The sequence below is a fragment of the Poecilia reticulata genome, linkage group LG1 (assembly GCF_000633615.1).
Source record: "Poecilia reticulata strain Guanapo linkage group LG1, Guppy_female_1.0+MT, whole genome shotgun sequence".
Taxonomy (NCBI): domain Eukaryota; kingdom Metazoa; phylum Chordata; class Actinopteri; order Cyprinodontiformes; family Poeciliidae; genus Poecilia; species Poecilia reticulata.
Window position 1 is genome coordinate 17766568 of NC_024331.1, and position 26028 is coordinate 17792595.

The 26028-nt window shown below is 38.2% G+C and overlaps 4 protein-coding genes and 1 non-coding gene across 6 annotated transcripts; 2 read left to right on the forward strand and 3 right to left on the reverse strand.

Annotated features, from left to right (window-relative positions):
* Positions 1–1297: 1297 nt before the first annotated feature.
* Positions 1298–2676, reverse strand: scpp9 (secretory calcium-binding phosphoprotein 9). Its single transcript, XM_008411192.1, has 8 exons — positions 2587–2676; positions 2482–2496; positions 2268–2390; positions 2121–2192; positions 1971–2036; positions 1734–1883; positions 1603–1653; positions 1298–1509 (listed from the first exon to the last, which is right to left on the reverse strand). The coding sequence occupies exons 1-8, from the start codon at positions 2632–2634 to the stop codon at positions 1450–1452; spliced, it is 585 nt and encodes a 194-aa protein (XP_008409414.1). The 5' UTR covers positions 2635–2676; the 3' UTR covers positions 1298–1449.
* Positions 2677–7322: 4646 nt separating this feature from the next.
* On the reverse strand, positions 7323–16504 carry LOC103465962 (SPARC-like protein 1). Its single transcript, XM_008411204.2, has 12 exons — positions 16472–16504; positions 13868–13979; positions 12988–13043; positions 12786–12851; positions 11509–12504; positions 11026–11128; positions 9847–9968; positions 9656–9776; positions 9427–9563; positions 8924–9072; positions 8124–8272; positions 7323–7922 (listed from the first exon to the last, which is right to left on the reverse strand). Exons 1-12 carry the CDS (start codon positions 16487–16489, stop codon positions 7894–7896), a joined length of 2058 nt encoding a protein of 685 aa, XP_008409426.2. The 5' UTR covers positions 16490–16504; the 3' UTR covers positions 7323–7893.
* Positions 16505–17442: 938 nt separating this feature from the next.
* On the forward strand, positions 17443–21821 carry scpp1 (secretory calcium-binding phosphoprotein 1). Of its 2 annotated transcripts, none has more exons than XM_017304180.1 (9): positions 17443–17601; positions 17973–18027; positions 18260–18304; positions 19544–19597; positions 19717–19743; positions 19875–19916; positions 20648–20689; positions 20772–20831; positions 20922–21821. In XM_017304180.1, the coding sequence occupies exons 2-9, from the start codon at positions 17974–17976 to the stop codon at positions 21438–21440; spliced, it is 843 nt and encodes a 280-aa protein (XP_017159669.1). In that variant the 5' UTR covers positions 17443–17601; position 17973; the 3' UTR covers positions 21441–21821. The 2 variants fall into 2 exon arrangements, with proteins under 2 accessions (XP_017159669.1, XP_008409448.1); XM_008411226.2 differs by having other exon boundaries at positions 17445–17601; positions 20919–21821.
* Positions 21822–22317: 496 nt separating this feature from the next.
* Positions 22318–22391, forward strand: trnai-aau (transfer RNA isoleucine (anticodon AAU)). Its single transcript has one exon. It is a non-coding gene; the product is annotated as a tRNA-Ile (tRNA).
* Positions 22392–23238: 847 nt separating this feature from the next.
* On the reverse strand, positions 23239–26026 carry aptx (aprataxin). The gene is made up of 7 exons (XM_008411244.2): positions 25813–26026; positions 25083–25129; positions 24688–24966; positions 24512–24571; positions 24194–24420; positions 23784–23887; positions 23239–23670 (listed from the first exon to the last, which is right to left on the reverse strand). The coding sequence occupies exons 1-7, from the start codon at positions 25940–25942 to the stop codon at positions 23516–23518; spliced, it is 1002 nt and encodes a 333-aa protein (XP_008409466.1). The 5' UTR covers positions 25943–26026; the 3' UTR covers positions 23239–23515.
* Positions 26027–26028: the final 2 nt, after the last annotated feature.

A 26028-nucleotide genomic window follows, 5' to 3' on the forward strand; every position in this document is an offset into this window, starting at 1 on the left:
ATATAAAAATTCCCTTCTCACCCTCCGCGGGTGGTCTGTTTCATCCTCTGAGCTCGGGTCCTCTACCAAAGGCCTGGGAGCTTGAGGGTTCTGCGCAGTATCTTGGCTGTGCCATTATATATATATATAATTTTTTTTTTTTTTTTTTTTACAACCAACCAGTTATTAAACCTACATGTTGAAGTTAAAACCTAAGTACACACTTCAGCAGGCGTGCAGAGTATTACATTTTTCATCTGTGATATAATTGTGAAATCCAGCATCATGGCTACAACGTCACTTTTATTTTACTGATGCTCATCTTTAGCAAAGGCTGTGAGATTAAATAGATGAAAAGACAATCACATACACTTTTAAAGCAAAAGTTGTGAAAACTTTACTGCAGTGGTCAGCTCTTTAGCCAAATGCATTAAGGTAAGAACTTGATGGTTATGACTCAGCATAAAGCAAACACAGAGGTGGCCTTGAACAAACACTGTAAAACCTGGTTTGGACCAACTCTCAGTTGTAGCATTTCTAAAATAAAAATATGTTTATGTTTGAAGGAATATTGTAGCTTGTAAGCTTGTAAATTGTCACTGATAACCTTTATTGCCTTGCAAACACATTCTAACTCCCTGTCTTTTACATTTTGTCACAATACAGTTAATACTCAATTTATTTTATTGGAGTTTTATGTAAGTAGAAAAAAGAAAATAGAAGAAAAAAGGGATGAATGTTTTTTTTTTTACAAATAAATATGAGATGTATAGCATACTTTTTTCTATTCCCTATACTTCAGTATGCCTAAATAAAATCCAACCAGCTGCCTTTATGTCACCTAATCAATAGCAATATAAATAAATCTGCATGTGTAATTAAATAATAAGTCCAGCAGTTATGGAAGATGGACAACAAACCGTTTAGATCCATGTGTTTCCTTTTAATTTACTGTTATGCTGTACATTGTGTTGGTCAGGCACATAAAATACCAACAAAATGTTTTGAAGTTTGTGCAACATGAGCTAATGTGAAAAGGGATGTGAATATGTTTGCATCCCATTGGCCACATGCCAAACAAACACTCTTGAAAATGTATGTAAGCACGACATAGAAGTATTTTAATTGGTTATCAATAAAATTATACTTTTCATTGTCACGTCCTGATATTATATCCATTTATAAATCTTGTAGCTGTTTCAGAATGATAAGTTCTTTGAGTTTTAGTTTATTTACATTAAAATTATTTTGCCCTTTAGATGGCAGCAGTGACCAACAACTAATAACTCATAAATGAAGCCAAGTGATGAACTGCATGCTGATTTCAACATAATTTCTTTATTGGAAACAAAGGTACAAAAACTGATTGATTTTAATTTTGATTCAAATCATGAAGATACATAGAATAAGACAACGTGAGACGCCTCTTTGTGCCATGGAGTCGGATTTTGACATATTACCAGCGTGAACTTAATTAGCTTCCTTATTGTTACACGGAGAAACTGTCGTGGGCTCAGCGGGACGTGGAATCTGTAGGCATATGTAGGAAACGATGGAAAACTTAATAAACCCACAGAACGGGATCACAACTCAAGAAAAATTAGATGAAATTCAATGTTATACCTGTGTGTCCACAGAAGACTTTGCTGCATTTTCAGATTTCACAGTCTGACGCTGCAGAGAAACATTTAAACCCATGAAATACATCTCACAGACATGCTGGGTTCTGCGTATGCACATTCTCCACTTCTTACCCTGAATCTTCGGAGTGGATCAGGCTGAACCAGAGGCTGAGCAGGAGGCTGGGCAGGAGCCTGGAAAGGAGCCTGAAAAGGAGCCTGGAATGGAGCCTGGAAAGGAGCCTGATAGGCAGGCTGCTGCTGCATGACACCACCAGCCATTCCCTAAAACAAAACAGAAAGTCCTCACGATTCTAAGAATTTAATCCTAAAATAATAACATCTGAACTTTACAGAGAAGTGAGTGATTACCATTGGAAGTTGCTGAGGAGGGTTCATTTGGGGCATTTGAGGAACACCCATCACAGGGAACTGGTACTGAACAAAACACACAAAAATATGAGCTTTAAAAAGCCCGAAACAGCAAAGGGGAAGCTTTGTGTCATTGTTGCAACTGCTAACCGGATTGACTGCTGCAGGGAACATGTTAGGAACTGGAGCTCGAACAGCAAAGGCAGGGAGTCCAGGAACAATCTGTGAGAAGAAAAGATGTTCAATTTGTCACGTAACTTCATATTAGAGTAACAAGAGATGAGCCTGTGGACGAACCTGAGCAAACTGGGGCTGCCCAAGTAAACCAACTCCACCACCAGCCATCAGAGGGGGGTTCAAACCTCCTCCTATCATCCCGTTAAGCATCCCAGCATTCATGGCTGCCAACAGTCTTGCGGTCTGCACAAAACATTAGATCTTTTTTTTTTCTAGTTGTCTCTGGCCTCCTGATAAGTCACAAATTGTGCCTACATTCATGTTTGTTTCTCACCTTGCCCCCGCTGACCTGCAGAGAACGAGAAGACGGGATGTTACATGACTGTGCAACAGAAAGACGCCCAAACTAAACAGAAAGATGCAGACAAACTAGACTTACACTGGAGGTGACTGCTGCCACAAACACAGCGAAGAGAAAAAGCTTCATGTTTGCACCTTGAAATCTGCGAAAAGCACGCTTGCTCCAGATATTGGAGGACAACTGTATCTTTCTGCTGTGAGAACACCTTTTTATGTGTCCCAAAGATTATTATGAACCAATTAGAGAGAAGAAAACTGGTGTTTTTCTTGCTTTGTATCTGTCACCTGTGTGTCATGGGAAGTTGTGAAATGACATCTTCATTATGAAACGCTTTAAGGAAGGGTAAAAGTCACAAGTTGCTATTTTTTTTTTAAGATTTGATCTTGGTAACAATTGTTCTCCAAGCAGGTGAACGACCACAGAGAGATGACGGAGGGTTTTGGTGTCTCACATGGAGCTTTAGAGGTCGGTGGAAGCCACCGACTTACAAACCAGTAAGATCCCTTTAATTAAATGTTGTGGGTTGTGGTTGCAGAAGAAAAACATATGACATCATAATTGTTTTGTATCTGACCATGAAAATCTAATTTAAATGTCTACGTACAGTGGATTGCTAAATCATTCATATCTCTTGAACCTTTCTTTATTTTGTCATGCTGCAACCACAAACTTCAGTGTACTTTTTTGTGACTTTAGAGGTAGTGCAAAATTGAGAAATAGAAAAAAAAAAGTTTTTTGTTTGTTTGGGGGAAGGTGCAAGGAGACCAAGATTAATAATCTGAAAATATCACAAATATTTGAGAAATATCTAATAATTTCAGAATAGAAAAAAAATGCTATTTTTTAGAAACAAAGTGTTGTTTCAAATTGTTTTAGAATTAAATTTTTTTTTACAAATCTAAACATGAAAGAAAACAACGACCTGGGGACTCATCCTGTACTTAACCTATCTTTGGTTTAGTGTCTTAATCACATAACTGACCAAAAAGATTTGGAGAGGCTTTCAGGAGCAGTTAAGGTCGTTAAGTGTTTTCACATATTGTCACGTTACCAACCACAAACTTCAACGCATTGTATTCATTATTAAAGTTATAAACAAACACAAAAATATACATTTTATTGAAGTGGAAAGAATGGAAAACTACAAAACTGTGTTCATTTGTTTTCATCCCCCTTTAGTTTAATACCAGTAAATAAAACCAAGAGAAACTAAATACCTTCATAAATCAGTCAGAGTCCACCTGTGTATAATTTAATCTCAGTATTAGCTGTTCTGTGTTGGCCTGAGGAGTTTGTTAAATAATTTTAGAGAACAAACAACATCATGAAGATCAAGAGACCCAGCAGACACTACGGAGAGAAGTTGATGACAAGATTAAAGGTGAGTTGGGTTAAAAAAAACTAGATCCCAAGCATTGAAAATTTGAGAGAGAATTAATTACTCAACACATCAATAAAAAATAAGAAATGGAAGGAGGATGGCACAACTGCAAAGGCTCATGGTCACTCTGGTGCAGTTGCAGAGATCCAAAAGTCAGGTGGGAGAAACTATTGACAAAATGGCCTGGCCTTTATGGAACTCTGGCAAGAAGAAATGCAATGCATTTCAGGGGTTTCATTTGAAAAATATTAAGATTCAATGTATTTAAAATATCAAATAGAATTTAAGATTGGGGATTTTGTTTGTAATTCCCTAATTCATATTCACTTGAGCTAAAAAATGATGTATGCAATTTAATTTCTCCATTCTAACTAGAAGCTTTGAGATGAATTCATTATTTAAATGCAAATCTTGCCAACAGCTTCACATTCATGTCAGTAGGATCAGACTGCTGTTCATCTCAACATGCTTGTAGACATTAGTGCATTTCCTGTGCATAGCCGGCTCACTTTTTTTTTTTTTCTCTCACACGGAGGCTGTCTGGGAACGGTTTCTTTGCTGCTGACTGCGCAGCCTGCAGTAACACACATAAACACCATGTGGGGAGTCTGGTCTGGACATTTAATCACACACTGCGGTCGTGTAACCGGTGAGGAACATTTTCTTGCTTGGATTTCTACATTGTGAAAAATGGTATTTCCCAACTTGAATATGATCATTTCTCTCATGTAGGAGATTGGATTGGTTGTGTTCAACCCGTCCGGTCTTTAATTAACAACACAAAGTTTCTGCGCTGAGCAATGATGTAAATGTTGTGGCATGTTTTCCAAGACAAATGAGCAGGTTTCAACCTGGGAATGCACTGGAAATAGGAGTTTGTGTCTATATTTAGTCAACTCTGACAAATAAATAACAGCAATCTTTGTCTGTTTGCATCATAATGGTGATGGATGTTATTTAAAGTTTTATTTACATGGATATACTTTTAGAGTCAGATGAAATGTAAATAAAAACAGCCGGCAAAGTCTGAGCACTTCAGATTTTAATCATTTTATTGACCATTTGTTACAATAACAATTATTTGATGAGGCAAATCTCTGAATGCTGTTTATGTGACAAATCTGTGAGTAAAAAGCTTGAATAAATCACGAGAGCAGCAGGGTCTCATTACTGCTGTTTCTCCTCTGTGTCCGTCCCGGAGCATTCTTCCTCCTCTTCATCAACGTCAGCTTTCGTTGTAGGAGGCTGCGTCCCCCTGAGACGAGCTGCCACCGAACGCAGAAACCTCAGTCTTCCTCTCGCCTGCGCACCACCGCCGCCGCCAACAGCAACGCCCAGTTGCTGCTGCTGCTGCTGCTGGTTGCTGGGCCCGGCCACTGAGAACAGCTGCACTTGGCCAGGAATCTGCATGGGAGGCTGAGGGCCTGTTCCGGCATTATTCTGGGGCGCCACAGAAAGCAGCATCACTGGCAAACCTCCAGCTTGTTGAGCGATCCGCAGATTCCCATTTGCTCCTCCGCCCTGCCCCACAAGGAAAGTCCCACCCTGCTGGAGAGCTGAAATGGGAATAAGCTGCTGCAGCGGTGGTTGACCGGGATTTCCAACTGGCTGGATAAAAAGTGACCCACCGAGTTGAACTAAGCGTGCCACGATGGCCTCACCAGCCAGCGGAACTCCATTTTGAACCCCAGGATTGGCAACATTCCCAGCGGCTGCAGCACCCCCTCCATTGTTTTTGAGAAGCGCCTCAGCGCTCCCGGAGGACACACCACCCTGCACCACAGCGGCCAGAGTGGGCAAAACAACCCACAGCATGCAGAACATGTCTAATGTCAGCCACAGAAGACGGTCGAGCAGGTAGCCAGCTGCCTCCTGCTCTGCTTATATAGAGAGGCGCAGATTCAGAGGTCAAGCAGAAACATCCAATCAGAATTCAATCATTTATCTGAAAACAACAACACACTGCTATCACCATGACTAAGGTTTCTTCTTTCGGTTTGTTGCTTTACAGAGAACCATTATTTAGGATTAACTGGCAGCCAAAACCACGGAGGAGTGACTTGCATTTTCAAACCTATTGTTGTTGAAGACACACATTAGTGTCATGCAGTCGAACAGAAAACTGAAAGAATGTTGAATGTTGCCAGAAACAGAATTCCTTCTTAACAACTTATCACCGATGGGCAAAATAACTAAAAATTGTACTCTAGTAAGAGTAAAGAGTAGGAGCAGTAAGAGCATGTAAGACCAAAAAGGCTACTTAAGTTCTTAGAAAGTGCTTTTCTGTTTTGATCATACTGTATTTAATAATTATGTAATCAGATGTACAAAAGTATAAAGTTATATGCATGTTCTGATATTTTAAAGACTAAAATAAAAAAATAACATATTTACAAAACGACACATTTTAAGTGGAAGAAACACTTCTTCATATTTTATTTTCATAAACTTCTGATACTAACACCTACAGTAGGCAATGCATATCTTTTATAAAAGGGTAAAGTACTTCCAGTAGCAAAGCATAGCTTATTGTATATTCACTACATTCAAATGGTTCATCAGCTTCAGCAGATAGAAATCAACGTTGAAACAACAAAGATTGAGTAAAACAAGAAAAAAGTCTTACTTTAACATAAACTGCATGTTCCATTAATTTTATGCTAAAGCATGTTTGTTCTTCATTCAGTAAAGTTACTCACAGTGGGTGGAGATTTTACACAAGTTAACGTATCTGTGCTTTGTTATAATATTAATTAAGAGTAAAAACTATAGTGTAGTAAAACTGATCCTGAAATTAGAACTTTGATTTTTCAGACGGTCATGAGGTCTGATGGCAAGAAAGTAGTAAGTAATAATTGTTACTTCAAATGAGTAATCTCAGTGCATTTTCTGTTTCCAAAACTATGTCCAGTCTTTTCTAGACAATATTTTTTTTTTTTATCTGACTGCAGCATTTTGTTGAGGTAATGGAGTAAATACCTCATGCAACTCTGAGCATCTGAGCATCAAGGGTGTCCTTACTGGGACACCCTTGTCCCCACTAAGGGACAAGGGTGTAAAGAAAATGGATGGATCTCCAGCTAACGTTCCAGGCGAGAGGTGGGGTTCACCCTGGACAGGTCGCCAGTCTGTCGCAGGGCAACACAGAGAAACACAGGACAAATAATCATGCACACACACACTCACACCTAGGGGCAATTTGGAGAGGCCAATTAACCTGACAGTCATGTTTTTTTTTTTTTACTGTGGGAGGAAACCGGAGTACCCGGAAAAAACCCATGCAAGCACAGGGAGAACATGCAAACTCCATGCAGAAAGACCGGGGCCAGGAATCGAACCCAGAACCTTCTGGCTGTGCAACCCTGCAACTAAATGTGAAAAGAAAGCTTTCAATTATAAAAGCATACACTGGTGCCTACCAACTGGGACCCACCCAAGTGTGAAAACAACTTTATTTCAGGACATCAGAGAAAACAACAGCTTTTCAGTAATGACAGGATGCAGAGAAATACCCTGTGATCTTCTTGTGACTTTTTTTTTAACCAATTAAGCTTTTACTCAAAAAACATACAATCACAAGACATTTACTAACATGTTACGTGACACAGATACACATTTACAGTAGTATCATAACATAAGGGTTTGAAATTACACTAACTTTTAATGATTTTAATGATTAATCCTACTCTAATTCAGTCTACATGTTATTTTAATCCCAGCATCACAAAGTGTACCTTCTCTTCACTGTTAATGCATGAACTTTATCCCTGTGTGGAATGCATTAGAAAAGAAGTATTTGGACAACACTAGCTAAAATCAAATATAACATTCTCAGAAATAAATGCATTGCTCTAAGTTATAAATTCCCTAAAATAATTAATTGACTGCCCTCACCCTAATGCAGGGTAACAACAATGATTACCAACACTCTGCTGTTCCTCGTGTGGGAAATGTCTTTAAAAGTTTCCAAAAATCTCAGTGGGAGGTGAGAGCAGAGGTGAAACTCAGAAAAGCAGGTTGACGTCCACATCCGCTGTGGAGAAACAGGTTTACAGAGAACAGTGAGCCTGATTGATATTTAATAAACTGCCCATGTATTGACAATTATCTGGAGAGAAGACAGACGTATAGGAACATTTGGTAAAATCTTCACCACACCCGTGATTAGACCATAATTAATAAGTCTAATATTCAAGCTCACAGTAAACAGTTTCATAAGTGGTAATACTCTCACCATCCTTGATGCCAAAACAGGAAGTCCACTCTTTCAGGGTGACTTGTTTGTCTTTGTCAGCATCACACTCCTGGAAGAAGAGAGAGGTGCAGTGCTCCATCGGCACCAGGGGAGCCCGGAGTGGGGCCAGCTCTGAGTGGGACAGGGTCCTGCACAGAATGAGCAGCAGGTGGATTTTCATCACGCTGATCAGATGTAGTTTAAGTAATCACATGTTTTTGTTGCTTAACGCAACAAAAATGTCAACAACAAAAAACGTCTTCTTTTCTTTTAAGAAACACACAGGAACAGTGGCTCTCAAAAGTGTACGCCCTATCAGTTAGAAATGATAGAATAGCAGGATTTTTGCATAGTTCTAGGGAAATACAAACAATTTGTTAAAAGGACACAAAAAGAGATGCATTCACCAATTTAAAATGTCAAAGGCAAATTATTTTTGATTATTTTTGACCATATGAAGAAGCAGCTTTGTCCGTGACCAATAAAATCCAGCTTTTGCTTTAAATGTAATACCAAGATTGATAGTAATTTTGATGAAATAATTTTGATAGTAATTTTGATGAAATCGATCATCTTTTACTGTGAATTATCTATCAAAGCAGATTCTTAGTATACACTATGTTGTGATTAATTAATTCAATTTGAAATAAAGACAAATATTTCTTTGTTCAATTTGGACTGAAGAAACAAATACTACAGAGTTTTTTTTTTTATTTATTTCTAAACACAAAATTTCATTTGACGTCTGGAAACTTTTGTCCCAATTAGCTGTGAGTGAAGCACGGATGGTGAAAATGTACCTGTCAGAAGGATGCTGGTCCAGCTGAGCAAACTGCCAGTGAACCGGATAGATGTACATGTTGTAGTTCTTTTCAAAGTCCTGCACAAGGAGCTCGACGGAGTGATTTCCAGCGTGAAGACGCCTCTCGTTTTCAAAAATCTTCTTCACCTGCAAAAAAAGAAACACAAAACAGATCACTTTCAAACAAACAACAACAAATCTACAGCTAATGTGTCTCATAAATTTATTAAAAAATAAAAATAAAAGTCAGTTACATGGTCAATTAAAAACAACGGTCTGAATCAGGTGAAGGTTTTTATTAATTTTTCAAGGTCTTGCTATGGTCTGTTGACATTGTTAATACCTGCAATATCCTAGTATGGGGCAAGAAATGTCAAAGCGTGGTGGTAAATAACTTTTTTTTTTACTAAGAAAATGCTTGTCTAAAATGAACAAAATGGATACATTCAAGCTCAAAAAGAGAAGAATAAGCTTCCGCTACAGTAAAGTTGCGTGTCTCACTCTGAAACGCTGTTTTGGGGTGAGGAAGCCCGGGGAAACAGAGTCATGCTCATAGAGCTGCAGAAGCACGTTTTTCAGCCAATCTCTCATTCGCAGAGGAAACTGGACCAGTTCATTCTTCACACACTGAGGAATTACTGAGAGGACACACAACAAACAGTTCAATACAGTCAAAGGTTGCCCCCCGCCCCCAACCATTTTCTTCAACAAAGACCTGCCTAGTTCTCACGTTTGCATGGGCCAGTGTAGTCCAGGTGAAGCTTGTAGCCTCTCTTTGTCCCCTCCAAGTTACACTTAGTAGCAAAAAGCTCACACAACGTATCGTATGTTTTGTTATCTGTCCCACAAACCTGAACGGACATAAAGACCTTTAATGATGAGGCTGTCCAGTTGAATCAGTAGTACTTTGCACACACTTACATGTTCAAATGTATTCATGCTGCTTGGGCACTCTAATGGGTCTCGACACACACATCCAGGTTTACCATCCGCATCCAGTTTGCACGTCTTTCCTCGCTTGCACCGAAAATTGTCACATGGATCTAGAAGAAAACGCAAAGACTCCATTTGTTTACCATACATCAGATTTACAACAAAATGGCTTGTTTTATGGCTGGTTCTTCTTGTGGAAACCAGTGAGTAGTTACTGCCTGCATCACCTACATTCCTCTGTCATTAGAGCTGGTACAGTCATTAATTTCATACCCATCTGCCTGATTCACTCCTTAAGCTATGGAGCTCCATATTAATCCTGCAGAACTTTGTTTTGGCAGTGACTGTGAAGCCATGCAGGCACCATTCATGTGGAAGTGGGACCAAAGTGGTCCAGTCAGCAGATTCCCCTGTGAGACTGTTGGGATAGGGCATTAGTCACTGGGTGGTGAACACTGCTGGTCAGAGACCACGGAGGACATTTTAGTCCCAAGGATAAACACTGTTCATTTTATCTTCCATCATGATATATTTTAGTTTTTAAAGTTTTCATTTAAAAGTAACTCAACAAAGTTTATATGTTGGTTAGGATTAGGTTAGGTTTAGGTTTAGGTTTGAGAATTTTCACTCTCAAGGTCATATGTTTACATTTAGATCAACTAATCTATGACTCTCATAGGCCTCTTTTTGTTTCTTCAAGGTCTTGAACCACAACATTCACCAATTAAAACACCACTGAGTATATTTCGGTATGACCCTGTGTTCCTGTTCCAACCTATTAGGTAATGGCCACAAAATGGAGCCAGGTGGTATTATTCACTGATTTAAAATGGCGTCATTTAAGCTGTTTATATCAGTTTGATACAGAACTACTTGGGGTAAAATATGTGATCCATACGGACCTCAAATGTGTTGTGCTACTATAGTCTTGCCACCAGGGGTTGTATTAGTCAACTCAAGTTGGTCTGATCTGAGAAGCCTATTATGAGCACAAGGCTCATTTAACACACATCTGGTCTGAACCAAATCTGTATGTGGTCCGTATGAATGTGCTCGATGGGAAATTATATTTCTTACTTCTAGAAACTTAGTTGTGACTAACATCAAATGAACATCATGCTTTTCTTTTCTCTTTTTATGACAAATAATAAAGCATTAAACACAAACCTGGTGGAGTTTGTGAAAGATGTATGTTCGAAAAGGACCTGGACCGAGGATACAGATCCACTGAGGCTCTGATCTGCACAGGATTCACCCCCACTAAGGGACCCTAGAGAAAATGATACGTAAATTAAAAAAGTAATCATAATGCTATCTACAATAGCATCTTGTTGTGAAATAACACAGCATTGACAAGTATCTTTTGATGACAATATAATGGGTAGATTGATTAAGCCTTTAACTTCTTTATCTTTTAAAACCTTGATATGGTAATGCTATCCTATTGTTTTCCTCATCAATCCTCACTACTGACTGGATCAGAAAGAGGGTTCTATTTACTTTATGTGTACAGCTGTATTATGTTCTTAACCACACTTTTAGTTGAATTTGCTTTTTTATAACTTATACCAGACTTTTTTTCCCTTGTGCCTTATTGAATAGAAAACATTGGCTAGCCACCTTAGGGACAGTAAATTTACAAATATTTACCCATTTTCCGTTCCGTTTCCTCTTAGCTTTGTGAACTACGTTCTCAGTGCTGCTGCCCTCAGACTCCTCACTGTCCAGTTGGCCCTGGTCTTGTATAGGATGTGTTTCATTCCTTTGTGGAGAGTGCTTCCTGGGTCTCTTGTTTTTCTTCTGCTTCCTTGTCTTTCTCTTAGAGAAAGCTCCACTGTCACTCTCGTCCTTCCCTTCTTCCTTTTCAGACCTCCATAGACCAGAAATAAGCCCAACACTGCTCTGAAACTCTTGACGGTCCATGGTCGCCTCTGGTTTGTCCTTAACAGCGTGTTTTTCTTTTGATTTGGTCGATGAATCCTTGCTCTGATCAGTCATTTCTTCCCGGTCTCCTGCTTCAGGGGACGGCATGTCTTGCATGAGAAGTTCTTTCTCACCCACCTCTTTCTTAGGTTCTTGAAGATCCTTTTTTGATGGAGACTCTTGGTTTTCAGTCGATGGGTTGAGATCTTCTGATTCCACCTGAGCAGGTATTAATATTCCACTATCAGCAGCGTAATCAAGATTCACTGGAAGTTCTGACTCTGTGCTGCTCTCTGTTTCCTCCAGCAAGCCCACCTGACCACTTTGTTCAATCAGCTTGATGGCAGGTTTTTCAGCCTTTTTCTTCGCTTGGGCCTCTTTTTTCTCACTGCTGTCTTTTGTTTTTGCCTCATATTTGATCATTTTCACTGCTTCTGAACTGTCGTTAGCCTTCTTTTCGTCCATCATTGTTACCTCATCTTCTGTTTCTTCTGCTTCTTCATCTTCTTCTGCTTCCTTTGTCAAAAGACCTACCAGTTCTTCTTCGCTCAAAAGCACTGCTGTGAGTTTCTCTCTTTCTTCTTCCACTTGTTCACCCTGTTTGTTGGCATTAGTATCATACCCAGAGCTCACTTCCTCATCTTCCGGTTCCTGACTTCCAGCTTCAATGGTGGCCAAAGTGGGAGAGACCTGTGGCCCGTTGCCCTCCATCATGACAGCATCCTTTACCAGGAGAGAGAAGAAAACATTCAATTTACAGAGCTTTGCAAACATTTTCGTGCTGTTTTCAGTTGTTCACAATTTACGATGTTACAACTACTAACTTGTATATTTTAGTAGGATAAAATTATATTAACCAAAACAAAGGAGACTATTAAAAATCTAATGTATGGCATACATTTATATTCAGCTCTTTTACTCTGATAACCCTGAATACAATCCAGTTGAACATTTACCAATAATATTGCCGTGTTAAAATATCTGACGGATGTATGAGAGTTTACCTTTTCTGTACCCGAGTCTGACGGCTCCCGCATTCCATGGTGTTTTTCACGAGATTTACATTTCACCTATTCATAACAGGAATAATCATAATTCATCCCAAAATGAGCATGCATTTTATCTTCACGCTATATAAAAATAAAAAAAACTTTAAAAAAAACGTGTCACTTGATAAAGAAAGGGGTGTAATACTTTGCTACTCACAGATGGAGCAAACGTTGCACCTAGAAAGAAAATGAATATCAAGGAGACCCTCATATCTGAAACATCACAAAGAATAGAAACTTTTAGTCAAAGAAACAAATCGAAATTCACAGCAAAGCTGACTTTCCACAAGTCTTCAACTTGTATTGTTTTTTAGTTGTTTTTTTTTTCAGACTTAAACAGAATGCTGCATATGTATGCAGCCAGCAACTTGGTACTCCACTGTTGTCACAGTTACTGGCCTCATAGATAGGCCTCACTCTCAAAAGTCACATTCAGGGGTAAAGTAAACATCAGAAGCTACCAGACTGGAAAACGTTGGCTAAATCCACAAAGTGAGCGCCAGGACGGAAACAATACAGACATCAGTGGATCTGTCCAGTGGAATTAAAGCTTTGTGACTGAGTGAAATAAGCCTGACACATGGAAAAGCAATAAGGGTATGTGTGTGAAAATGCACTGAATGTATGGAAACTCTACTTATATAGTAAACAAAAATACACCTCACATTATTTCAATATGTACATGGTCTTTCTTGAAGCTATTCAATATAATATATGTCATTGTAATTTGTGTGAAATGTGTGCATAATTCCATGTATGTAACTTTTACTTTAACATCAACAGTATTTTAGTAAATTACAAAATTAATTGTGCATCAGCTGTGTTGTCATGCACAAAAGCAATACAACAAGATGTGACTTTCAGTGGAATAGAAAAGTCCAGCAATCTTTCTTAAATGAGGTAACATTTTAACCAGAGGCACTGAAAACATCATTCAGCAGTGTCACTTAATGTTTTTTAATACCTTCTTTTTCTGCGCACCTTTAGCCTGCTTTGAAGAAAAGAATCACAGATACTTGCAAATCGGTTTTACCTACTTTTTGCTGGAACAAGGAAATTGAGAGTCCTGACAAAACACCAGAACGTGCTGATGTTGAACCCGTGAAGCTGTCCTTTTGTATGCGATGCTGCACTCACTGTCCGCTCAAGCTGAAATGAACACAGGAGTTGGGTTTTTTAAGGTCTGGGATGCCACTGCTTTGGGAGGGTCTTTGGGCTGCACAAAGGGTAACATGGAGGTATCCAAAACTGAACTTAAGCTTTGTCAACTGCCTAAAAACATTAACATTATTTTCTCCAACACACAAGAAGTTTAAAAACTGTTTATGTCTGTTTGCATTTCACCTGTAGCACATAGGTATATTTAGTAATTTTATGGCCAAGATCTCATCTTGGACCAAAGTGTATGTATGTTGTTTCATCTTTCAGTGTTCCTGCTGCTGGAAGTTTTCATATTTTGTCACATTAAAACCACAAACATCAATATATTTATGTTAATTTTATGTGTAGTGGTGCAAAGTACTCAATACCCACCCATCCATCCATCCATCCATCCATCCATCCATCCATCCATCCATCCATCCATCCATCCATCCATCCATCCATCCATCCATCCATCCATCCATCCANCATCCATCCATCCATCCATCCATCCATCCATCCATCCATCCATCCATCCATCCATCCATCCATCCATCCATCCATCCATCCATCCATCCATCCATTTCTGATTCCCACTTGTTCTTATAAGACTAAGTGGAAGATTATGTTCATGCACACTGTCCATTCAATCCTCAGTGAGCTCAAGGTGGTTTACAAAGAAGAATGGGGAAATAAATCAGTGTTATATTAGCTCTAGTTTATGTTGGTTTGTTACAAAAATAATAAAATACCAATAAAATACATAGAAGTTTGTCACTGTAAAATGAGGGAACAAGGTAAAGTTAATCTGGTCTGGATTCTTTTGACAGAATTCAGTCGAACAATGCAAATGTTGGTCACTAGATGTCACTGCATACCAAGACTGAACTCCTGATGGATATTAAGCAACATTGACAGATAATGGAAAACAGGATGGAAATAATCTTTAAAACCACTCCCAGAGCAGAACCTGCAGGTACAACTATTGTGTTGAGCATTTGTTTAGAGTATAAACCTCAGATGGCCAAGTGGGTTTGTGTGTGGTTTAGAAAAAGCCGCTTTACGCAAACAGTAACAATTTAACACCTTCATCTAATGCTGGGTTATTACAGCCTGAAAGAGCAGGAAATCACTGTCGGGGATAAAAGAGCTTGCAGGCGTCCCACTGACTGGGTGTAACAGACTATACAGGACACTTACATGATGAAAATAGGTAGAAACATGAATGATAAAAATGTTATTCTTACAAATTTGTTATGCATATCTGATTTGTCTAGCCTGTACACTGCTTTGAAGAAAACTAAGCATATAGTATGCTAAATTTATTCTATGCTCATTATTTTGTGGTTAATCTCTGTCTATTTTTGTTACTTAGTTTCTCTATGTAATATTTTTAAGTGTGTTATCCACTTCTTTACACCTCCTTCTTATTTGCATATCATCAACTCTTTTCGATTCAGCTGAGTGTCCGAGTTAAAAGTGGCCTGGCTATTTTTCTTAGTGAACCAATTTGGACTATGTTTCTTGGAAAATTTTGAAGTACAGTACCTTTTATTTTTGACCTCTCATCATGCGCTACCTTCAGATTTATGCCTCTGTTCAAAGCAACTGCATAGCATCAATTACTGTAGGGCTTTTAACACAAACAAGTCTAAGTTTTAGGAAACAATTTATCCAGTGTATTTTTACTTGCTAAGGCAATTATTTCTTCCACTGATTGTATTTTTACATAAAATGTATCTAATGTCAGTGAACACCTTTTGTGTTCCATAAGTTTTCTCCCAGCATCTGACACCATTTGTTACATATCCATAACAAAATGAATTTGATAAAAGAGGTCACTGCAACAGGCTATGGGTTTCTTGCCTACTGATGACACTTCAGCATACAAAAGGGCTACAGCACATTTTTCATTTTTATTTTCAATTAAATCTTAATTTTGCCCTTTTCAATTATATTTACAGAAGTTCACAAGGAATGTACAGCAGACATTCTTATACAGGCAAGTCTTTAAATCTGAAATGGAGAGATGGATGAATACACCTTTTAGAGAATGAGGCAAGGAATAAGCTTCTTCCATAAGGCGGCTAGACTCACCCTTAGAGATGAAGAGTGAGAGGTCAGGTTAGGTAGCTTAAGTATCTGATTAGGGTTCTCCCAAAACAACTCTCTTTGGGGATTTTCTGGGATTGAAGGATGAAATTGAGGGTAACATGGTCCTGGAGATTCTCTGCTAGACTCATTATCCGCAAATCAGAAATGGATGAATGGAATGTGGAATCAATTTTACTCAAAGAAAACTTAAATTCTACATTTTCCAAACATTTTCACACTGCGTTAGAACCCTAAATACAGCAACATAAAAAAAATGTATCCAAACACTGAACTTTGTGGCACTCCAAAACTTTATAAATAAAATCTTTACTATTAAAACTCTGCTCAGTGTGTTGCAAACTGCCGCACAAGTAGGCTTTATCAACACAGGATTAAAAATTGGTCACCTTGGAGTGAACAGACATTGCTGACGGTCTGTGTGCCACAACATGCATCAATCAATCTCCACCCCACTCCTGCCCGGTGGTTTTAGTGGTTTGCTCCAGACTGGTGAACATCCAGGCTAATTGCAGGTTTCATCCTCTCAAAAGAAATCCAGTGTGGAGTTAAACATGGAATTTTGTTCACTTATTTTTGGACTAACCATATAAGGACATCCTGGAAGTAATTATGAGCCTGGGGGGAGAAAAAAATAGAAGGACTTCCATTAGGACTCTGAACTGTAGATGCATTATTTTTAAGAATGAGTCATATTTAACAGCACATACTCTGCCCTGTGTACTGGTTATATATTTTAGTCCTAACAAAAGTGCCTGACTTCTGGCCAGGCTTTAATCCTCCTTGTAATTTTGTTCACTGATACAATCAATAAAGACAACACAAAAATGTTGCTTTTCTTGTGAATTATCCAGCTAGCTACTTGTAGCCTGCGCTTTTCCTCTACCTTGTGATTTATTATGCCAAAACAATCAAAACTTCAACTGGAAAATTCACCGGAAACAAGCATTTGCTGCACTGTGCTGCTTGTCCCTCTTTCTCTCTCAGTGGGTGAGTTTGTTTTTCCTGCAGACCACAAACCTATGGTTTGGAAGGCTAAATTACATTTCTCTTTAGACATGAGAGGGGGCGGAGGAAATTTATGAGAGTGAATGTGTGTTTCCTTGGCCCTGCAATCATCATCATCATCATCATGCCAGTCTGAGTTTGTTTTGAGCTCACTTTCTGGAACAAATACACCTTCGTGTGTCTGCTACACACACGCACAGAGATAAATAGAGAGAGAGAGAGAGAGAGAGAGAGAGAGAGACAGAGAGACAGAGAGAGAGAGAGAGACAGAGAGAGAGAGAGAGAGAGAGAGAGAGAGAGAGAGAGAGACCCGGAAGGAAGTGATGCAATCAGCCCAATTGAGGATTCATATATACGGCGGTGTTTTGGGGTGTTGTAGCATTTCCATACATCGTGCATCAACTACCAACTTTGGTACAGAGCTCAGAACAGGCATTGGATTTTACTTAGTGCCGTCTTCTTTATTATACCTGGATCGCTGCTGAACTCTCCTGCACAGACTGAATCTGAGGTATAAAAATGTAATTGATCTTCAATTTACTGGCATTATTTTTCACTCTGTGCTTTCTTTTGATTTCTGGTCATTTCTGATATCTGTGCATTTGTATCTTGGTCAGACTTGGTTCTGTCTCAATCATGTTTTGAAGTCAATGCTGCTAAGCTCACATTTAGATTTGTAGATTCAAGATATTAGTTTATTATTTCTTACTTGCTAAGTTAAGGCTTGCCAGTAAATTAAAATGCTAATGGATTGGAACTGAACCTATTTTTTTTGCTCAACAGAGCATGCAGGAATGGCTTCCTTAGTGAACTGGGGGGGGGAATTGGTGATAGGGATAAACACTGACTTATTACTGTAACCTTTGTGTTCTTCTGTTGCAGAATGAAGCTTATCATTATAACATGTTGCCTTATTGGAGCAGCTTTTGCTAACCCAGTAAGTATGAAGCTCATTTAAAAAGTCAAAACTCTTGAAACAGGCCAACATTTCTGACAACATTTATCAACTTAGTAATTTGCTTTCAGTTTTAAATATATATATATATTGTGTCAAAAAAACTGGAAAAAAAGAGACAAGATATTCTGAGATATCTACTCAATGAAAAAAAACGGGAACCTTCTGAATGCCTGAGTGTATGATGACGTCCCTCTTCGTTTTGTTTTTACAGATTTTACACAACATTTTGGTATCAACTGAGTCTGAATCAAACTCTGTAAGTAATATTTCCACCCTTCCCCCTGAACTTAATTACCCTGAACCCTCAACCTCTCCAGAGGTGCTTGACTGTTTTTACTACTAAATGTAAATGTTAATGCAGTTGGAATTATTCTTCCTAAGTAGCTGCTTGCACCGTTGCTATTTAGGAGCAACTATGCTGAGGGGCAAAGTGGCTCCTGATATAAAAATAATAAAAGTTTATCTATAGCTTATTAAATGCAAGAAAAGCAGCAATAATACCATTTAATCTTTGCTAAAAAGGCTAAAACCCTTTATTCATGCTCCGTCAGTGAGCTGAGGGGAATCATCATCAGAATCGCTCTCTGCATCAAGAGAGGCAGCTCATAAAAGAAATGGAAAACTCCATAAGGAGATTAAACCCAATATTAAACTCAGGTTTTAACAGAGTTGCGCTGATTCAGACTTCTGAGTGTGTGTGATGTAACGGATGTTTTCTAAAGAACATCCTTTAGAAAATAATGGCATGAATTTTACACTGATGAATTTAACACCTTCGGGTGGCATTCATGCAAAAACAGCAACTGACTCATATTTACAGAAGCCTAAGATAAAAATATGTAAGATTGGGTAGTAATTAAAATGTTTCCTTTGTAAATATATGTAGCTTACATAAAGTCCTGAAATATCTGACATCTTGAGTTTCCAATGATTAAATGAAGGTAAATGAGTTTGGGATGACTGAAAATTTAATGCTGCAAAATTAGAACTACTCAGCCCCTCCCGTCATTAAACTCCACCCACAAAGTTCAGGGTGATAGTAAAAATACTTTTTCCACTTTTGAGAACTGTCCCAGAAAAAAAAAACAACAAAAAAACTCTTAATTCCTGAAAAAGCATCCTGAAGCAGGAATACTTTTCCATGCACACATTTAACCAAAATTGTGTGTTAACGGTGCTGTGAACAACTTATCCTAATGGGCATAAAAATGCTTCTTTGACAGAGTCAGCGGGAAGCCTAACAATAGGTGTGGTACAGACCTCAAGGCAATTCCCACTGCTGACATTATATTGTTTACAAGGATACATATCTGTCTCCACGCATTTATGCAGCAATAGCTCTGCCTGAGCCTGAGCTTGTCAAGAAGGAGGTTTTTAATGAATGTTTTGGTTGTTGATATTGCAGTCATGATGTGTAATTAAATCTAATTAAAACTACTGGGGTGTGTGCTCATATAGGTTTCTTCTTTTTTTTTTTTTTTCTTTTCTTTTCCAGACTGAAAGTTTGTCAGTTTTAGAATCTTCTGAAAATAACACATCAGAGCTTCAGGTAAATATATATATTCATATATGTATATATATGTATTTTATATACTTATATAAGTTCACAAGAAACGTTCTCACATTTTAGTTAAATGTGGATGTCTGTTTTTGCTCTTTGGGATATAGAGCTCTGAGGAAAACACCTCCAACCAGGTGAGACATTTTGAATTCCAGAAATGAGCTTGATCCATGAAGAAAGTATATTTTGGATAATTGATGCCACATAATTCTAAAACATTTCTGAAATGATGTGCTAGAAATGTGTCTTTCTTTTTTGTAAACAGAGTTCAGAATCTGAATCAGTAGAATCCACTTCAGAGGACAAGGTGTGTTGGTCAATCATTCATATTCACTGTCATCAATTTCCTCAATGTTGTTTCATACATTTAGAGTTAAAAGAAAAGTGCATCCCTCAAATCTTTGTAAATGAGCCAGAGAAACAACAAATGAAACTATATAAAGAATCTCGCAAAAGATTTCAAACGTACATTTTTACAGGGTTTTTTTCTTTCTTTCTTTCTTTCTGTTTTTGACATGATGTGACAGACAGATAAAAAGCAGGGCATGATTGTGTGTGTTTCTTTTGAACCACCCAACTTTAAACTTCTCCATAACTTTATTCTTCATTTATTGGTGTGCTCCTTGTCATGTATAATACAGTTTGTTAACCCGCAGCCTTCACGAAACAGCTCTGAGAGTAAGTTACTCATTGGTCTGCACTATTTACTGTTTAAGAGCATAATGAAGGCAGTTTGGTTGCACAAAATTGTATTTTGGAGCATGAATGTCTAGGGGACAAAAGAGAAGAATGGCAATAACTCCTTACATAATTTTTCTTCCATTTGATAATTATGTCACATCACATCAAAGCCAAAAAAATACATTGACGTTTTTTGGATGTAACAAAATATAAAGAAGTTCAAGGAATATTTTTGCAAGACACTGCGATTCATAGAAATGCGACCTTTGCCTAAATGAAACACAAATATGATGTTAGTTTTGCTGCATTGCTATAAAACTTTGTGCTGACTACCTAAAACTGTGTCTTCAAAACCAGACGTCAGAGGAGAGCGACAGTCAATCGAATGAGAGTGACGGGGTAAGGGACAAAGAAAAATGGTCGCTCACTAAATCTTCTCCATAGCTGTCAATGACTCATACATTTCATAACCTCTGCTCAGATGGACTCCATGGCTGAAACCAAAGACAACAGCATGGGCAGCGAGGAGAATGTTCGAAAGGTTGTAGAAAACATATTTTACTTTCTTGATTTTAAACTAAACCATAAATGCACCGATGTAAACCTGGGCTTCCTTTAAACCCTGCAGCAGAGTTGGGTGAGAGTGTTCCCAAGTATCACCGAAGGAGCGAGTGGTGAAGACAACATGAGCACGGAGGTCACAGGTCACCCAGGTCTCCTGAACAATGAGCTGAGCGGTAAACGGCCAACTCACACCAAGAAAGTTCAGATCCACACCAAGCAACCTCTACTGGAAAAGTCCACCGACGGCAGCGACACCACCAGCGACAGCGCAGACGCCAGTGACAGCAGCGATGTTTCAGCTGCTGCAAGCGACAGCACTGACAGCAGCAGCAGCAGTGAAAGCCAGGAGAGCCAGGAGACAAGCGACAGCAACGACAGCAGCACTGCCAGCAAGAGCACGGAAGACAGCAACGCCAGTGACAGCGCCGAGCTGGAACAAGTCAGGGCCAAAAACTGTGTGAATAGTACGCAGAGCTGTGAAAGTGAGGAGTACTTCCTGCAGAGTATAGGAGATGATGCTCATTCACCGGGCGAGCACCTGCTGGTGCCGGACGAGGATGACAGGGAACTGAGGCTCAGAAGATGATGAAATGCAACCTCTGTGTTTGTCATATCAGAGTTTTATTTAATGACCAGCTTAAAGACTAACGAATGTTCAACTCTGAACATTGATTCTGCTATAATGCGACCTGATTCACTAAGTGTAAAAAACAACTTACTGTGATAGTATAACCTACACATATACTTTGCTTTGATAACATGTGAGAAATAATATTAATATAACCATTGTATTCAGGACTGTTGTGCTGGCAAGTAGACCTGCACTCTATTACACTTACACAGAGTCGATGTATCAGTACACGGGATCTTGCATTTATTGAAATAGAGATCTTTTTTTGTTCATTAGTCAAGAAATTCAGAGAAGATGCTACAATGTTTTTGTCTAATAAATTCTTTAGGAACATACTGTATTGTTTTCACTTATTTATATGCAAAACAATGGCTGCTAAGAGAAAACTGTGTGCTAAGCTTTGTGATAAAGCTTTCATGTAGCCACATAAAAAGATTAATCTACAGGTCATTGCAAAAGTTTTGATATCCCTTGAATATTTTTACAATAGCCACAAACTTCAATTTATCTGACTTAAAATATATGTCACTGGGCAACACATATCAATGAATAGTTTTGAAGTAAGATGAAATGAGATCTGGGTATGTCTCTTTTATTTGTCTTAAAGACAATCTGAAACGTATGACATCCATTTGCACTTAGCTCCACCGCAGTGAAGTTAGTTTTAAGTGTGTTTAGAGCTGTAGTCCTGCTGGAAGGTGACATTTCAGCTCAGCCCCATATTTGTTGCAGCCTAAAAGTTTATCTTGTATCATCTATCTCTGTATCAACTGTGACCAAAGATCCCACGACATTAAGCTATTTAAATATATATTTGAAGGTGTCAAAATATGGCCGGTTAGCTCAGTTGGTTAGAGCGTGGTGCTAATAACGCCAAGGTCGCGGGTTCGATCCCCGTACGGGCCAGCCACAGTTTTTCCTTTTTTAAAATGCATCTTCTCATTTTCATTTATGAAATGTTTATGAAAATGAGAAGTGTATGAGAGTGTATATTCACAGAGTGACTGGTCAAAGAAACTTCAAAAACTTCTGGCTACGGTCTGTACTATCTTTCCCTGAAACTGCAGTTTGGAAATATTACCACTAGAGGGCGACAATGGCATACTTATTCTGTTTCTCTTTGAAACGGGAATGTAGTTGTCTTGCTCAACTAGGTCCTAAGTGAAAAATAATATTTAAAGAATTATGTATGTAAATACAAGTTTAGGGATAGTGTTATTTTGACTTCTTAATTCAGTCATATTCTTTAGCAAGGTTCTGTTCACTCTCCAATCAAGTAGTTATCTGGGGTTAAAAACCCACTTCAATCCACAGCACCTCCAAAACAAGATTAAGCACATAAAGATAGAATCATTAGTCATCACAATAGTAAGAAGAATAAAGCTCCAGTATGTTATCGTTACTTACATTTAAGGCTAAATTATGTTATTTGATTAAACTTGGGGAATAAGTATTGTCAAATTGGAAATCAATTTTGTAAATTCAGTACAATTTGAAGGAAAAATTTTACTGAATTTGTATGCATTGAATATTAATAAAGCACCTCTTAATAGTTCTATCATCTGACAACTATAAATGTAATTTTTAAAGCACAGCATATCTGAAGTAATACATACGTTTTCAGATTTTCACTGTGAAAAACAGCAAGTTAACTACATACCTAAACCATTTCAAACGGTCAGAACTTCTTCCTTAATGATGGCATAAAACTGTTTTCTTTCAGAAATTAATAAGGGAGTTGAAGAAAAGTGTATAGTTTCTAGAAACCGTTTATTGTGTCAGAATGAACAACTAAACCTATTTGAAAATGAAATATATAAACAAAAATAAAGTTAGAGTGGATCAACATTTGACTAAGAACTGACAAACGATCTCTAGACAAGCATAATGATATCGCCATTTTCAAAAATGTACAAAACAAGTGACAAGTTTTCAACTTGCATAATTACAACACTTAATGCAAGACAACATTTTAGAAAAATACACTAAACACCATTAAACGTGTTTACTTCTATGTTAAGGTCACATAATTATCTGGGAAAGTGAGATTTCAAGTGTTCTTTCAGAGAAGGTATTGTAGGAAGCTCTTTGTGGCACACATGGCAGCAGAGAGGTAGTTTCAATAATTCACTGGAACCTTCTTTAACAGTGACTTTTCCACTTGCTTCAAGCATCTGAATAACATCTGTTGGGGGGGGGGGGGGGAAACTGATTAAGCATTCTTTCAAATACTGTAGTTACGCTATTAAATACAGTGAAATATGCAGAAAATGGTAACGGACATAAATGTATTCCCACCATCAGAATCAATGAAGTACTCTGTTGTAAAAGAGTTCCAGTGCTTCTTGTTCTTCAAGCAAGGAGAGTCAAAGTCCTGGCTGATCACATGGAGGTGGATGTGACTGTCAAAGTAAATAAGTATTTCTTTATCTGTGCGATCAGATCAGGCATTAACAGAAATATATTTTGTGAACATGAACATGTTGGTCATGTGCATGACCAACATGAAATGTACATTTTCCTGATATAATAAACTAAAAAGACATGCTGTATTCCAGTAGATGTTACAAGTTTATTTGAAAATATGAAGCCAATATCTTGTAAGTAAACAGCTAATGACTGAAAAAAACAGTCATTAGCTGTTCAGGTTTTTACTAACAGCAGTCCCATTGCCAGGTAACAGCAGTAATAAAACAGCCATTGCTTACCTCATACTTGGGATAGCGTGATAACCTGACCGGAACCGCAGTGTGCTGGCATCTGGGCATTGCTGGATCATGCGGTCAGCAACCTGCTGCATGTGTTTCAGAAGATCACAGTGCTCTCCACGTAAAGCCTTCAGGCTGGGAATCGACTGCCATGGAAGGACTAACCAGTGGTAGCGAGCTTTGGGGTATTTGTCTGTAATCACAACAACCTCATCGTCCTTGTAAACCTGAAAAGCAGAAAAAGCTTCACTTCAGGGTACAAATTAGGCTGCAGGAAAGCATGACAGAGGTTTTACATCATTTTTGTAAGGTACCGACCTGCATCTGAGGATCTTGCATTGAAGTCTTCAGACCTTGGCTCCAATGTCCGACATTTTCCTACAACAGATGAGGAATCAACATTTTTAAAATTGTTAAGATGTTCAGCAGACTGCAACACAATCAAAATAATAATAAAACAAGCATCTTAAGCACAGGGACATATTTTTCCTCACACTTTTTTGTGTGTTTTCTCCATGACATACTGATGGAGAGCCATTTGTTTTCTGTTTTGGAGCTTTTAGAGTTTGAACATTTTTCTGGCTGTCACGGTTCTCCGATGTTTGCTCTCTTGGACTTTTGATGCTGCTGTGGTGCCCAGTGAGATCTTCTTTGAACTGTATGGTGTACGGGTAAAGCTGATTGACAACATGGAGCTTCTGTCCAGGTTTTATTCTGACCTCATTGCCTTTCCCCACCACCACACAGTCTACTGAGGTGGGGTTTAAGCCCAGCTTTAAAAAAGAAAAAACAAAGTTGTGAAAGTAAGAATTGGTTCATAAGCAGTAAAGGAATTTTAATCCAAAAAATGTTTCAGCAAAAGTGATGAATCAAAATGTTGGAGTCTTACCTGTTTAACTTTGACATAACCTTTGTTGCACTCAGCTTTCAGTTCAACTGGGAAGGAAGGGATAGCGGTCATTTAGGCAAAGCTCAATTAGAGAAAGTGTTTTTACATTATTATCACTATAAGTTCACAAAACATAATATAGGTGCTGGTCATTTTCCCCATTCACATTTTGTACTTTTTCTACTTGACTTGAAAAATATTCAAAGGAGCCATTTTCTGCAGAACATTTAAAACCCACCTTGACAGTGGATACTTGTTGGGAGATTGTGTCTAATCCAATTCCAGTCCACTTTAATGAAATATGGTTATGCGACTCCAACTCCAGCAAAAAAGTTGTTTAAAGTTATTAGATTATGACCCCTGATAGAAACCAAATTTTAAATACAGTAACACAATCCCTAAAACAGAGTCACACTCCTCCCTAAAAAGACAAGTCTTTCCACCTTAACAGGTGAAATGCATGAGAGCCAATAGACATAAATAAAGAACACAACATTTTCTTCAAATATTTACCACCACCATCCATTGGATTTTATTACTGACCCAAGAACCTGGCAGTGATTGTTATTAGTTTTGCACAACTTTTTATTATACTAAATATAGCAACACCAACATTTTTTATCATTTCATCGAGTAAGTAGCATTCTAAAAAGTAATGTAAAAAAGCAATATGTATTAGATTAGGTTAGGTTAGCACACTCATGTTAGCATACAAACTGATGTTGGGTACCTTGCTGCCGAGAGCATTTCTTGTCTTTAATTGTCGTTTCTGGACCTCGCCCAACAACAACCGCACGTAAATGAGGTAACTGGATTGGTTTATGGGTACCCTCTTCACTGACAAGCCAGCAAATAGGCATTTTATCATTTTTTTAAATATTTTTTTTTACCATTAGCAAGATATACGTTGGAGTCCCCGCTTGGTGGTGGCTGAACAAACGTCTCG

Bases quoted from the DNA above. Each gene is read 5' to 3' on its own strand.
- aptx (XM_008411244.2), bottom strand. From the start codon at position 25,942: ATGCCTATTTGCTGGCTTGTCAGTGAAGAGGGTACCCATAAACCAATC. The intron at 24,967-25,082 runs GTAAGACTCCAA...TCTTTTTTAAAG, and splicing joins GTTATGTCAAAGTTAAACAG to CTGGGCTTAAACCCCACCTC. The intron at 24,421-24,511 runs GTCGGTACCTTA...TCTGCTTTTCAG, and splicing joins TGCAAGATCCTCAGATGCAG to GTTTACAAGGACGATGAGGT.
- scpp9 (XM_008411192.1), bottom strand. From the start codon at position 2,634: ATGAAGCTTTTTCTCTTCGCTGTGTTTGTGGCAGCAGTCACCTCCAGT. The intron at 1,654-1,733 runs GTAAGAAGTGGA...GTTTCTCTGCAG, and splicing joins ATCCACTCCGAAGATTCAGG to CGTCAGACTGTGAAATCTGA. The intron at 1,510-1,602 runs GTATAACATTGA...ATATGCCTACAG, and splicing joins AGTCTTCTGTGGACACACAG to ATTCCACGTCCCGCTGAGCC.
- scpp1 (XM_008411226.2), top strand. From the start codon at position 17,974: ATGAAGCTTATCATTATAACATGTTGCCTTATTGGAGCAGCTTTTGCT. The intron at 19,744-19,874 runs GTGAGACATTTT...TTTTGTAAACAG, and splicing joins AGGAAAACACCTCCAACCAG to AGTTCAGAATCTGAATCAGT. The intron at 20,832-20,918 runs GTTGTAGAAAAC...TAAACCCTGCAG, and splicing joins GCGAGGAGAATGTTCGAAAG to CAGAGTTGGGTGAGAGTGTT.
- LOC103465962 (XM_008411204.2), bottom strand. The intron at 12,505-12,785 runs GTAAACTCTCAT...CTCCTGGTAAAG, and splicing joins CAGACTCGGGTACAGAAAAG to GATGCTGTCATGATGGAGGG. The intron at 11,129-11,508 runs GTAAATATTTGT...CATTTTCTCTAG, and splicing joins GGAAACGGAACGGAAAATGG to GGTCCCTTAGTGGGGGTGAA.